The sequence below is a fragment of the Oncorhynchus kisutch genome, linkage group LG15, assembly GCF_002021735.2.
Source record: "Oncorhynchus kisutch isolate 150728-3 linkage group LG15, Okis_V2, whole genome shotgun sequence".
Taxonomy (NCBI): domain Eukaryota; kingdom Metazoa; phylum Chordata; class Actinopteri; order Salmoniformes; family Salmonidae; genus Oncorhynchus; species Oncorhynchus kisutch.
Genome location: NC_034188.2, coordinates 25,067,732 through 25,081,878, shown reverse-complemented (window position 1 = coordinate 25,081,878; position 14,147 = coordinate 25,067,732). Strand labels below are relative to the sequence as shown.

The window sequence follows — 14,147 nt, the reverse complement described above, 5'->3', positions numbered from 1 at the left end:
CTGTGGGGCCTTATATAGACAGGTGTGTGTCTTTCCAAATCATGTCCAAACAATTGAATTTACCACAGGTGGACTCCAATCAAGTTGTAGAAACATCTCAAGGATGATCAATGGTAACAGGATGCACCTGAGCTCTATTTTGAGGCTCATAGCAAAGGGTCTGAATACTTAGGTAAAGTATTTTATTTGTAATGCATTCACACAAATTGGATTGTTATTGTTTCTAGATTGATGAGAAAAAATATATATTTCATACATTTTAGAATAATGCCCTTTTTAGCCCCGCCTCTAAACCTACAACTTCTTCCCTGACTTTCCATTGATGACTTTTGGCTATATCATTCTGTCTGTGTTTCCTTCAGGTCCTCCTGGAAAGCGTGGAAGGATGGGCAGAAGAGGTGACACCGGTAAGTGTCATATCTCTGTCTTTAACTGTCCCCACATACTTCTCTTTGCTCTCTACATTCTCTCTCCTCTTACCTCACATCGTTCTTCCTCTTCGCATCCCATCCCTCTCATTCAGTCCTCCCCCTCTTTTACATCCCCATCTCTCCACCACTCCCCATCATCTCTCCTCCTCTCCTCCCCATCCTCTCTCTCTCTCGCTCATCACTCTCCATCTCTCTTTCTCTTCTCTCTCTCCATCTCACTTTCTTTCTCTCTCTCTCGCTCTCTCATTCTCTCTCTCTCTCTCTTTCTCTCTCTCTCTCTCTCTCTCTCTCTCTCTCTCTCCATCTTTCATCTTTTTCTCCATCTTTCTGTGGACCGTGACTCAGAACAGTCAGTGATAGAATACAGCAGGTCTTTCTTCCTGTCCCTCCATGTCCATTCCAACCTAACGCGAGCATTGGCCACATGGTTATATGAACGTTGCCCATGTGTTAGCGGTGCAGCCTGAGCAGTAGCAGCTGCCTTAGCAGTAGGACAAAGTTAATGACGTTCTGCCTTGCCAACATCATGGCCCCCACTCCTCCTTTAGTGTGTTAGGGTTTCTCTTAAACCACAAAACACTTATTGGGATCAGTACGAACAGATCTGATTCAGGGTGAAACCACCGGTGCCTTGCAATCCATTAGTGTAGAAATCCTCAAGACCAAGTTTGGAAAACCCTGCTGTAGATCAGTGGTTCTCAACTGGTTTTGCCTTGGGACCGAAATGAACCAGGTCAGACGCAGGTTTAGTGTCCCTGTGTTCCCATCGTTATCTAAATATAGCCAGAATGGCCTGACTCTAGCTGTCTATAACATGGCCTGACTCTAGCTGTCTACAGCATGGCCTGACTCCAGCTGTCTGCAACATGGCCTGACTCTAGCTGTCTGCAGCATGGCATGACTCTAGCTGTCTATAACATGGCCTGACTCTAGCTGTCTACATCATGGCCTGACTCTAGCTGTCTGAAACATGGCCTGACTCTAGCTGTCTGCAGCATGGCCTGACTCTAGCTGTCTATAACATGGCCTGACTCTAGCTGTCTGCAGCATGGCCTGACTCTAGCTGTCTTATAACATGGCCTGACTCTAGCTGTCTGCAACATGGCCTGACTCTAGCTGTCTGCATCATGGCCTGACTCTAGCTGTCTGCAACATTGCCTGACTCTAGCTTTCTACAGCAAGGCCTGACTCTAGCTATCTACAGCATGGCCTGACTCTAGCTGTCTGCAGCATGGTCTGACTCTAGCTGTCTGCAGCATGGTCTGACTCTAGCTGTCTGCAGCATGGTCTGACTCTAGCTGTCTGCAGCATGGCCTGACTCTAGCTGTCTAAGGCACGGCCTGACTCTAGCTGTCTGCAACATGGTCTCACTCTAGCTGTCTGCAGCATGGTCTGACTCTAGCTGTCTGCAGCATGGCCTGACTCTAGCTATCTGCAGAATGGCCTGACTCTAGCTGTCTACAGCATGGCCTGACTCTAGCTGTCTACAGCATGGCCTGACTCTAGCTGTTTACAGCATGACCTGACTCTAGCTGTCTGCAGCATGGTCTGACTCTAGCTGTCTACAGCATGGCCTGACTCTAGCTTTCAGCACCATGGCCTGACTCTAGCTGTCTGCGCCATGGTCTGACTCTAACTGTCTGCACCATGGCCTGACTCTAACTGTCTGCACCATGGCCTGACTCTAGCTGTCTGCACCGTGGCCTGACTCTAGCTGTCTGCACCATGGCCTGACTCTAACTGTCTGCACCATGGCCTGACTCTAGCTGTCTGCACCATGGCCTGACTCTAGCTGTCTAAGGCACGGCCTGACTCTAGCTGTCTAAGGCACGGCCTGACTCTAGCTGTCTGCAGCATGACCTTACTCTAGCTGTCTACAGCATGACCTGACTCTTGCTGTCTGCAGCATGGCCTGACTCTAGCTGTCAACAGCATGGCCTGACTCTAGCCGTCAACAGCATGGCCTGACTCTAGCTGTCTGCAGCATTGCCTGACTCTAGCTGTCTGCAGCATTGCCTGACTCTAGCTGTCTGCAGCATTGCCTGACTCTAGCCGTCAACAGTTTTCCTAGTGTCTACAGGAGGTTGTTGTCCTAGTGTCAACAGGAGGTTGTTGTTCTAGTGTCTACATGAGGTTGTTGTCCTAATGTCTACAGGAGGTTGTTGTCCTAGTGTCTACAGGAGGTTGTTGCCCTAGTGTCTACAGGAGGTTGTTGCCCTAGTGTCTACAGGAGGTTGTTGCCCTAGTGTCTACAGGAGGTTGTTGCCCTAGTGTCTACAGGAGGTTGTTGTCCTAGTGTCTACAGGAGGTTGTTGCCCTAGTGTCTACAGGAGGTTGTTGTCCTAGTGTCTACAGGAGGTTGTTGCCCTAGTGTCTACAGGAGGTTGTTGTCCTAGTGTCTACAGGAGGTTGTTGCCCTAGTGTCTACAGGAGGTTGTTGCCCTAGTGTCTACAGGAGGTTGTTGCCCTAGTGTCTACAGGAGGTTGTTGTCCTAGTGTCTACAGGAGGTTGTTGCCCTAGTGTCTACAGGAGGTTGTTGCCCTAGTGTCTACAGGAGGTTGTTGCCCTAGTGTCTACAGGAGGTTGTTGTCCTAGTGTCTACAGGAGGTTGTTGCCTTAGTGTCAACAGGAGGTCCTTGTCCTAGTGTCTAGACACTCATACTCCAAATTGACTTTCATGCCTCATAAACTACAACACCTTTCTTCTCTCACGTCTCCCTTTCTCATTTCAATTCAAATCGCTTTATTCGCTTGGAAAGTTTTACCACATATATTGCCAAAGCAAACATGTAACAAACCAAATCACTGAGGACGCAGATAGATAATTAGATCATTTATAGATAATGTATCAATAGATAATGTATAGATAATGTATCAATAGATCATTTATATATAATGTACCAATAGATAATTTATAGATCATGTATCAATAGATCATTTATAGATAATGTATCAATAGGTCATTTGTAGATCATATATCAATAGATAACTTATAGATAATGTATCAATAGATCATGTCTTCATCTCTTATCTCTGTCTCATGCCCCTTCACCACTCTCTCTCTCCTTCTACTCTCTCCCTCTCCCTCTCACTTCTACCCTCTCCTCTCATCTCTCTGTCTCGTCTATACCTCCACGTCTCTACCACTCCACCTCCCCCTTCATCTCCTCCTCTCCGCCCTTCATTCACCTCTCCATCTGCTCAGATCTCTACACAGATTCTGATTCTGATTATGTTTACTTGTTTAGTTGTGTGTGTTCATACAGCAATAACCAATAACACCCTCACTACTCCACAAGTGTCTTTTTCCACTCAGGCTAGACTAGTGTTTCCCAAACTCAGTCCTCGGCACCCCAAGGGGTGCACATTTTGGTTTATGCCCCAAACCTACACAGCTGATTCAAATAATGAAACTCATCATCAAGTTTTGATGATTTGAATCAGCTTTGTAGTGCTTGGATGGAGTTTGGGAAATGCTGGCCTAGACCCATTGTGATGTCTATTACTGCATCCATTGTTGTTTGGTTGATTGTTGTTGTAGTTGTATTACTGGCATGTTGTTCTTTTCTTTGTTGGGGCCCCACCCTGCATGAATGCGTGCCATTTGTTGTTATTATAGAGACATCAGAAAGAACCTTTCCATGATTGGTTAGATTCCAATAAACAACATTAGTCACAAACCAAAGGCTGGATGTAATCTGAAATGATCAACTGATCCTCTGTGTTTCATCTACATCAGTTTAATCAGGACGGTGGTTTTAGACTGGACTGGTGAGTCCTCCAACAGTCCATGTTATGAGTTAAGAGATATGAGAGAGGGGGAAAGGGATAATGAAAGGGAGAGGGTAAGAGAGAGAGAGAAAGAGAGAGGACTTATCTCTGAACATTTGTCCTGATTATGGACAGTCAGGGCAACAATATAAGGAACACTAAGATGACAGAATGTATCTTCGCTGTGGAACAACACTATCTGAAGTTCTAGTGTTTTCTAGAGCTTTGAGAGGATATCCCAGGCCCAACTAGCTTCAAAACAGTCTGGTACCTATCTGGGACTTAGTGTCCTTAAACTTCATCCTTTCCCTTTCTAGTTCCTCACCATTTGAATATTTCTCTGTAAAACACTGAATGATTTTTCAGCCTAATGCAAAACACTGGCCATAGCCAATAAGTCAACTCAGCATGTGTCTGTTTGTCATAATGCTCCTACCACACGCTCTATTGGCAAAACCTTAATGAGATATTTATATCCAAAATGTTATCCCCATTCTAAAAGACCACAGTACATACAGTACATTTTTCCTGTTGTGTGCAACTTTCTGAATACAATACTAGGATTTATTGATTCCTGTACAGAATGAATGTATGTTGAATGTATTAGACTGGCACTAATAATGGTTTTATTTTGTCTCTCTCTCTCTCTCTCTCTCTCTCTCTCTCTCTCTCTCTCTCTCTGTCTCTCTCTCTCGTCTCTCTCTCTCTGTCTCTCTCTCTCTCTCTCTCTCTCTCTCTCTCTCTCTCTCTCTCTCTCTCTCTCTCTCTGTCTCTCTCTCTCTCTCTCTGTTGGTTTTTGTATTGCAGGAGCTCCAGTAAGTACTTTGGTCATCTCATCCAGGAAGTATCACACACAGTGACCACCTGGGAGAGTGTGTGCGCGTGTGTGTTGAGTATTCTGTGGAGAGAGTTAGGGAGTAGTGCAGTGTAGTGACTGGTGAGTTACTCTCCTCTATGGAGCTATAACTCCAACACAGGGGTGAGTTACTCTCCTCTATAGAGCTATAACTCCAACACAGGGGTGAGTTACTCTCCTCTATAGAGCTATAACTCCAACACAGGGGTGAGTTACTCTCCTCTATGGAGCTATAACTCCAACACAGGGGTGAGTTACCCTCCTCTATGGAGCTATAACTCCAACACAGGGGTGAGTTACTCTCCTCTATGGAGCTATAACTCCAACACAGGGGTGAGTTACTCTCCTCTATGGAGCTATAATTCCAACACAGGGGTGAGTTACTCTCCTCTATGGAGTTATAACTCCAACACAGGGGTGAGTTACTCTCCTCTATGGAGCTATAACTCCAACACAGGGGTGAGTTACCCTCCTCTATGGAGCTATAACTCCAACACAGGGGTGAGTTACTCTCCTCTATGGAGCTATAACTCCAACACAGGGGTGAGTTACTCTCCTCTATGGAGCTATAACTCCAACACAGGGGTGAGTTACTCTCCTCTATGGAGCTATAATTCCAACACAGAGAGAAGGAACATGGATAGAGCAGACTGCCGCTGTGTCCAATATCTGTTCCTGTTCCTGGGAGCAGAGAGCTGGGATATCACACAGCTGCCACTGAATCAAAAAAGGTCACTCAACCAATGTAATGTTGTGATGTTGGTCATGTTATGTTCTAACCAGTTTAATGTTGTGATGTTGGTCATGTTCTAACCAGTGTAATGTGGTGATGTTGGTCATGTTATGGTATAACCAGTGTAATGTTGTGATGTTGGTCATGTTATGTTCTAACCAGTGTAATGTGGTGATGTTGGTCATGTTATGTTCTAACCAGTGTAATGTGGTGATGTTGGTCATGTTATGTTCTAACCAGTGTAATGTAGTGATGTTGGTCATGTTATGTTCTAACCAGTGTAATGTGGTGATGTTGGTCATGTTCTAACCAGTGTAATGTGGTGATGTTGGTCATGTTCTAACCAGTGTAATGTTGTGATGTTGGTCATGTTCTAACCAGTGTAATGTTGTGATGTTGGTCATGTTATGTTCTAACCAGTGTAATGTTGTGATGTTGGTCATGTTCTAACCAGTGTAATGTTGTGATGTTGGTCATGTTATGTTCTAACCAGTGTAATGTTGTGATGTTGGTCATGTTATGTTCTAACCAGTGTAATGTGGTGATGTTGGTCATGTTATGTTCTAACCAGTGTAATGTTGTGATGTTGGTCATGTTCTAACCAGTGTAATGTTGTGATGTTGGTCATGTTATGTTCTAACCAGTGTAATGTTGTGATGTTGGTCATGTTCTAACCAGTGTAATGTGGTGATGTTGGTCATGTTATGTTCTAACCGGTGTAATGTAGTGATGTTGGTCATGTTATGGTATAACCAGTGTAATGTTGTGATGTTGGTCATGTTATGTTCTAACCAGTGTAATGTGGTGATGTTGGTCATGTTATGTTCTAACCAGTGTAATGTAGTGATGTTGATCATGTTATGTTCTAACCAGTGTAATGTGGTGATGTTGGTCATGTTATGTTCTAACCAGTGTAATGTGGTGATGTTGGTCCTGTTCTAACCAGTGTAATGTGGTGATGTTGGTCATTGTCACGCCCTGACCATAGTTTGCTTTGTATGTTTCTATGTTTTGTTTGGTCAGGGTGTGATCTGAGTGGGCATTCTATGTTTTATGTCTAGTTTGTCTGTTTCTGTGTTTGGCCTGATATGGTTCTCAATCAGAGGCAGGTGTTAGTAATTGTCTCTGATTGGGAACCATATTTAGGTAGCCTGTTTTGTCATTGTGGGTTGTGGGTGATTGTCTATGTTAGTTGCTTGTGTCAGCACAGTTCTTATAGCTTCACAGTCGTTTTTCGTTTTGTATTCAGTGTTCAGTGCTTTCTTTAATTAAAATATCATCATGAACACATACCACGCTACATTTTTGTCCGCTTCTTACGACGATCGTGACAGTCATGTTATGTTCTAACCAGTGTAATGTTGTGATGTTGGTCATGTTATGTTCTAACCAGTGTAATGTTGTGATGTTGGTCATGTTATGTTCTAACCAGTGTAATGTGGTGATGTTGGTCATGTTATGTTCTAACCAGTGTAATGTGATGTTGGTCATGTTATGTTCTAACCAGTGTAATGTGGTGTGCTTTACTCTCTCTCTGATCTCACCAGGGCAAGACTGGGAGAGATGGATACCCGGTACATTTAATTTACTTTTTAGATTCTCTTAGCCTATTTTGGGCTTCTATCACCTCCATAAACAGTGTATTTAATGGATTCTACCCTCGTGATCATCCTTCTTCTTTGTCATTTTACTTCCACCTTACATTAATGAGTGTATTTTCAACAATGATTAATGTGTTTATAATTCCTGCCCCGTGCAACAACTGACAAACATCCATAGACACACACACACACACACACACAGCCCAGTTTGATTTGCCAGGGTTAATTGGGTCTGTTCCCAGCACCACATGTTGTTTCATCATGACCACATCATGGCTGCTGCCTGCCAATATCAGACAGATTAGATTTGCAACAGTGTTGGGTTGGAACACATGTCAGTGTGATGCACCAAGTGACTCACTGATTCACTAGCTCACTGATTCACTTCAGTTTAATAGGCTGTGTCATCAACCTTTACTGTCTTCTTTTTTAGTGTGTCTGGGGTCTGGATTTATTTTGAGATATGCTTATATAGCCCTAACAAGTTCCCCAATCAATGAGTAGATTTCTGTTCAAGTAATAAACTAGTGTGGTATAGTGTGTAGTTGTCTCTCTCGTCTCCCTGTCAAACTGTGTTCTGGTGGCCTCTACTGGTCATATGGGGAACTCCAGCTCTCTGCTCTGCTCAGTATGAACAAATCAAATCACATTTGTCACATGCACTGAATACAACTGAATACCGTGAATCAATGTGCAGGGGTACAGATTAGAGGTCATTTGTACGTTTAGGTAGGGGTGAAGTGACTATGCATAGATAATAAACAGCGAGTAGAAGCAGTGTAAAACAAGGGGCAATGTTAAATAGTCCGGGTGGCCATTTGATTCATTGAGGAGCCTTTTTGTCCTAGACTTGGTGCTCCGGTACCGCTTGCCGTGCGGTAGCAGAGAAAACAGTCTACGACTTGGGTGACTGGAGTCTTTGACAATTTTTTTGTCTTTCCTCTGACACCGCCTAGTATATAGATCCTGGTTGGCAGGAAGCTTGGACCAGTGATGTACTGGGCTGTACGCACTACCCTCTGTAGCGCCTTACGGTCAGATGCCGAGCAGTTGCCATACCAGGCAGTGATGCAAACAGTCAGGATTTTCTCGATGGTGCAGCTATAGAAGTTTTTGAGGATCTGGGGACCCATGCCAAATCTTTTCAGTCTCCTGCGGGGGTAAAGGTGTTGTCGTGCCCTCTTCACGACTGTCTTGGTGTGTTTGGATCGTGATAGTTTGTTGGTTATGTGGACACTAAGGAACTTAACTCTCCACTACAGCCCCGTTGATGTGAATGTGGGCGTGTTCGGCCCTCCTTTTCCCGTAGTCCACAATAAGCTCCTTTGTCTTGCTCACGTTGAGGGAGAGGTTGTTGTCCTGGCTCCACACTGCCAGTTCCCTGACCTCCTCCCTATAAGCTGTCTCATCGTTGTCGGTGATCAGGCCTACCACTGTTGTGTCATCAGCAAACTTAATGATGGTGTTGGAGTCGTGCTTGGCCACGCAGTTGTGGGTGAACAGGGAGTACATGAGGGGACTGAGCACGCACCCCTGAGGAGCCCCTATGTTGAGGATCAGCGTGGTGGTGTGTTGTTACCTACCCTTATCACCTGGGGGGCGGTGTGGAGGGCAGTGTGGAGTGCAATTGAGATTGTGTCATCTGTGGATCTGTTGGGGCGGTATGCGAATTGGAGTGGGTCTAGGATTGCCGGGATGATGGTGTTGATGTCAGCCATGACCAGCCTTTCAAAGCACTTCATGGCTACAGACATGAGTCTTGAGGTCAATTTGGTGGTGATGATGAGTGTTTTAGTCATAATGAACATGATGTCCTGCCTCTGTCTCTGAGGTCAGTTTGATGATGATAATAATCAGTGTTTTAGTCATAATGAACATCAGCATAGGTTACCTCTGACTAGATTTAACAGGATGTGTCTTTATGTGTATTTATGCTAATGTGGTTCGTTAGTGTTGAGTTTCTCTGGTTACGCATGGTAGCATATTGATTGCTGTGTTATTTAGAATGTTGTATTATTATTGGGAATGTTGGGAAGTCCAGCCCCCAAGGGGTTCCCAGATTGCCAGGTCTGCCTGGCTATGCTCTCAGCTCTGTCTGGCACCAGGAAGCCTTCCTGACGGGAAATGCCTGCTGCTAATTACACACAGACAGACGCACACACACTGTGTGTGTATGCTTGTGTGCGTGCGTGCATTTTGTGTGAGAGTGCGAAAGAGAGAGGGGGAGAGAGGGGGGGGGTGAGCGAGAGGGGGAGAGAGAGGGAGAGAGAGAGGGGGTGAGAGAGAGGAGGAGAGAGAGAGGGGGGAGAGAGAGAGGGGGTGAGAGAGAGGGGGAGAGAGAGAGAGAGAGAGAGAGGGAGAGAGAGAAGGGGAGATAGAGAGAGTTTGTGCAGGACAAGCATGTGTCTGACAGAGGCAGAGAGAGAGAGAGAGAGGCAGAGAGAGAGACAGAGGCAGAGAGAGAGACAGAGGCAGAGAGAGAGACAGAGGCAGAGAGAGAGAGAGAGGGAGAGAGAGAGACAGAGAGAACAGGTCCTACACCTCACAGACTGTGTGTGTGTGTTTATGTGTGACTCCCCACTGGTCACAGACGTCAGTTCTAGTTTTGATTCATTGATTTACATTTAGTTGAGTTGTCAGTGAATTCAATGTGAAATTAACTAAAAAATAGATTTAGGTTAAAAATCTGTTTTCTGTTGTATTGTTTGGTTGAAATGACGTGGAAACATTTTTTTTTAAATGTCTTTTGCCCAGTGGGTCTTCATATAACCCTCACGTCTTCCTGTCATTAGTCAGAGCCTGTGGGTTAGAGCATCGATACAGAGTCCCTCCACTGTCAAACAATCAAAACCATGGGCCTCCCGAGTGGCGCGGTGGTCTGAGGCACTGCATCACAGTGCTAGCTGTGCCACTAGAGATTCTGGGTTTGAGTCCAGACTCTGTCGCAGCCAGCCGCGCCTGGGAGACCCATGGGGCGGCGCACAATTGGCCCAGAGTCTTCCGGGTTAGGGGAGGGTTTGGCCGGCAGGGATGTCCTTGTCCCATCGGGCACTAGCGACTCCTGTGGCGGGCCGGGCACAGTGCACGCTGACACGGTCGCCAGGTGTACGGTGTTTCCCCCAACACATTGGTGCGGCTGGCTTCTGCGTTAAGTGGGCATTGTGTCAAGAAGTAGTGCGGCTTGGTTGGGTTGCGTTTCGGAGGACGTTGCCTCTCCCGAGTCCGTACGGGAGTTTCAGGGACGAGACAAGACTGTAACAACCAATTGGATACCATGAAATATGAAAAGGAGTTTTAAAAACAGGAAGAAAAAAAAGAAACATTCATAACCTGCATGTCGATGAGCAACACAGACCAGTAAACACTCTCACACACACAAACACATATGCATACACTTAAATACACAGAGGTGGAGGCTGGTGGGAGGAGCTATAGGACGACAGGCTCATTGTAATGGCTGGAATGGAATAAATGGAACCGAGTCAAACACATCAAACATGGAACCACATGTTTGATCCCATTCCATGCATTCCATTCCAGCCATTACAATGAGCCTGTTCTCCTATAGCTCCTCCCACCAGCCTCCACTGATGCACAGTACACACACACTCATTGATATGCACAGACTACATTGTTAATGCATGTGTCTCTTTTCAGCCTCCTAGGATAGATCAAAAACGTCAGTGATTTACTCTCCTATGTACAGTTCTACTATACTTTTTTAAGGGCGACTGGTATCCTTGCGGTTAGAGCTTTGGGCCAGTAACCGAAACGTCCCTGGTTTGAATACCCAGCCGACAAGGTGAAATATCTGTCGATGTGCCCTTAAGCAAGACACTGAAGACAAATTATCTCCAGGGGAGCCGTACTACTATGGCTGACCCTGTAAAACAACACATTTCACTGCACCTATCTTGTGTATGTGACAATAAAATATCTATATATACTGAGTGTACAAAATATTAAAGAACACCTTGCTAATATTGAGTTGCATCCCCCCTTTTGCCCTCAGAATAGCCTACATTTATTGGGGCATGGACTACAAGGTGTGGAAAGTGTTCCACAGGGATGCTGGCCCATGCTGACTCCAATGCTTCCCACAGTCGTGTCAAGTTGGCTGGATGTCCTTTGGGTGGTGGACTGTTCTTGATGTACACAGGAAACTGTTGAGGGTGAAAAACCCAGCAGCGTTGCAGTTCTTGACTCAAACCGGTGCGCCTGGGACCTACTATCATACCCCGTTCAAAGGCACTTAAATCTTTAAAAAATCTATTTCGGTTAAAAATCTGTTTTCCATGTTGATTCAACGTCAACACATTAAGGCCTTGCAGCAGACCAACACCTATCATCATGTTCACACCCAGGCCTCAGCTCTTCCTAAGACCTTGCAGCAGACCAACACCTATCCTCATGTTCACACCCAGGCCTCAGCTCTTCCTAAGGCCTTGCAGCAGACCAACACCTATCCTCATGTTCACACCCAGGCCTCAGCTCTTCCTAAGGCCTTGCAGCAGACCAACACCTTTCCTCATGTTCACACCCAGGCCTCAGCTCTTCCTAAGGCCTTGCAGCAGACCAACACCTTTCCTCATGTTCACACCCAGGCCTCAGCTCTTCCTAAGGCCTTGCAGCAGACCAACACCTATCCTCATGTTCACACCCAGGCCTCAGCTCTTCCTAAGGCCTTGCAGCAGACCAACACCTATCCTCATGTTCACACCCAGGCCTCAGCTCTTCCTAAGGCCTTGCAGCAGGGATATTAAACACATAGTTCAGACCTCTTCTATACTATGCTGAAAGAAGGAGGGGCGTTGCTCCACACACACACACACACACAAACACCCTGCTGCAAAAGTCATTTTCCAGAAATGTGCTTAAAAACGGTCTAATTGGGTGGAATGCTTATGTAGGCAGAGTCACAGCTCCCAGAATCCTCACTGATTAGAATCCTCACTGATTAGGACAAGGAGACAAGATGGCAGAGAGGAGACTATGAATACACACAGACAAAAAGGCTACGTTCCCTTCTCCCCTACTTGAGGTTTTAGTGGTAATTTGAGGCCTATATATATTTCTCTCTCTCTCTCTCTCTCTCTTTCGTTCCATATGTGGTATAAGATGAAGGGTTCTGCTGCCTTTTTGTTTGGACCTATTTTTATCTGCATTCCAGCTTTTTATTTTTCCTCCCCAGTCTGTTGTGTAGGTCCAAAACACACAAACACACACACACACCCTCATAACTGGCTCTGTCCTACATGGTCATGTCATGCATCAGACATTACAGTCCTCCACTGGCCCATAATGGAAGTGGTCCTTTATAAAGGTCGCATCCGCTTATCAATCACATCGACTTTCATCGAGTTCTCTGGGTTTTATGGTCTTGTTAAAATGGATATTATCAACTGTTTTGTCGTTGTAGAGAATTTTGTGGTTCTTTTTTTCTAATATTCCAGTTTGGATGTCAGTAGCACTCAGAAGGTTAAAATACTGTGGAACTGTCAACAAAGAGTATAGGTTTTATTGTTTGGAGTAGTCACACACACACACACACACACACATGTAGTCACACACACACGTAGTCACACACACACGTAGTCACACGCACACGGAGTCACACACATACGTAGTCACACTCACACGTAGTCACACACACACACACGTAGTCACACACATACGTAGTCACACTCACACATAGTCACACTCACATGTAGTCACACACACATGTAGTCACACACACACACACGTAGTCACACACGTAGTCACACACACACACACACACACACATGTAGTCACACACACACGTAGTCACACACACACACGTAGTCACACGCACACGGAGTCACACACATACGTAGTCACACTCACATGTAGTCACACACACACGTAGTCACACACATACGTAGTCACACTCACACGTAGTCACACTCACATGTAGTCACACACACATGTAGTCACACACACACACGTAGTCACACACGTAGTCACACTCACACGTAGTCACACACACATGTAGTCACACACACGTAGTCACACACACACACATAGTCACACTCAAACGTAGTCTCACACACACACACGTAGCCACACTAACATGTAGTCACACACACGTAGTCACACACACATGTAGTCACACACATACGTAGTCACACTCACACGTAGTCACACACACATAATCACACTAACACGTAGTCACACACAGATGTAGTCACACTCACACGTAGTCACACACATGTAGTCACACACAGACGTAGTCACACTCACACATAGTCACACACACACGTAGTCACACACACACGTAGTCACACACACACATAGTCACACACATACGTAGTCACACTCACACGTAGTCACACACACATGTAGTCACACTCACACGTAGTCACACACAGACGTAGTCACACTCACATGTAGTCACACACACACGTAGTCACACACATACGTAGTCACACTCACACGTAGTCACACACACATGTAGTCACACTCACACGTAGTCACACACACACACATAGTCACACTCAAACGTAGTCACACACACACGTAGTCACACACACACGTAGTCACACACACACACGTAGTCACACACACACGTAGTCACACACATACGTAGTCACACACACATAGTCACACTCACACGTAGTCACACTCACATGTAGTCACACACACACGTAGTCACACACACACATAGTCACACACACATAGTCACACTCACACGTAGTCACACACACACACGTAGTCACACTCACATGTAGTCACA

General features: G+C 45.5%; 1 protein-coding gene across 5 annotated transcripts in view; it reads left to right on the top strand.

Moving 5' to 3' along the window:
* Positions 1-14,147, top strand: part of LOC109878755 (collagen alpha-1(XXIII) chain-like) — a 246,472-nt gene that overhangs the window by 161,051 nt on the left and 71,274 nt on the right. For all 5 annotated transcript variants that reach the window (XM_031789902.1, XM_031789901.1, XM_031789904.1 and 2 more), the window contains exons 3-5: positions 363-407; positions 5,011-5,018; positions 7,340-7,366. In XM_031789902.1, coding sequence (XP_031645762.1) covers positions 363-407; positions 5,011-5,018; positions 7,340-7,366 — 80 coding nt within the window. The remainder of the gene's footprint in view (positions 1-362; positions 408-5,010; positions 5,019-7,339; positions 7,367-14,147) is intronic.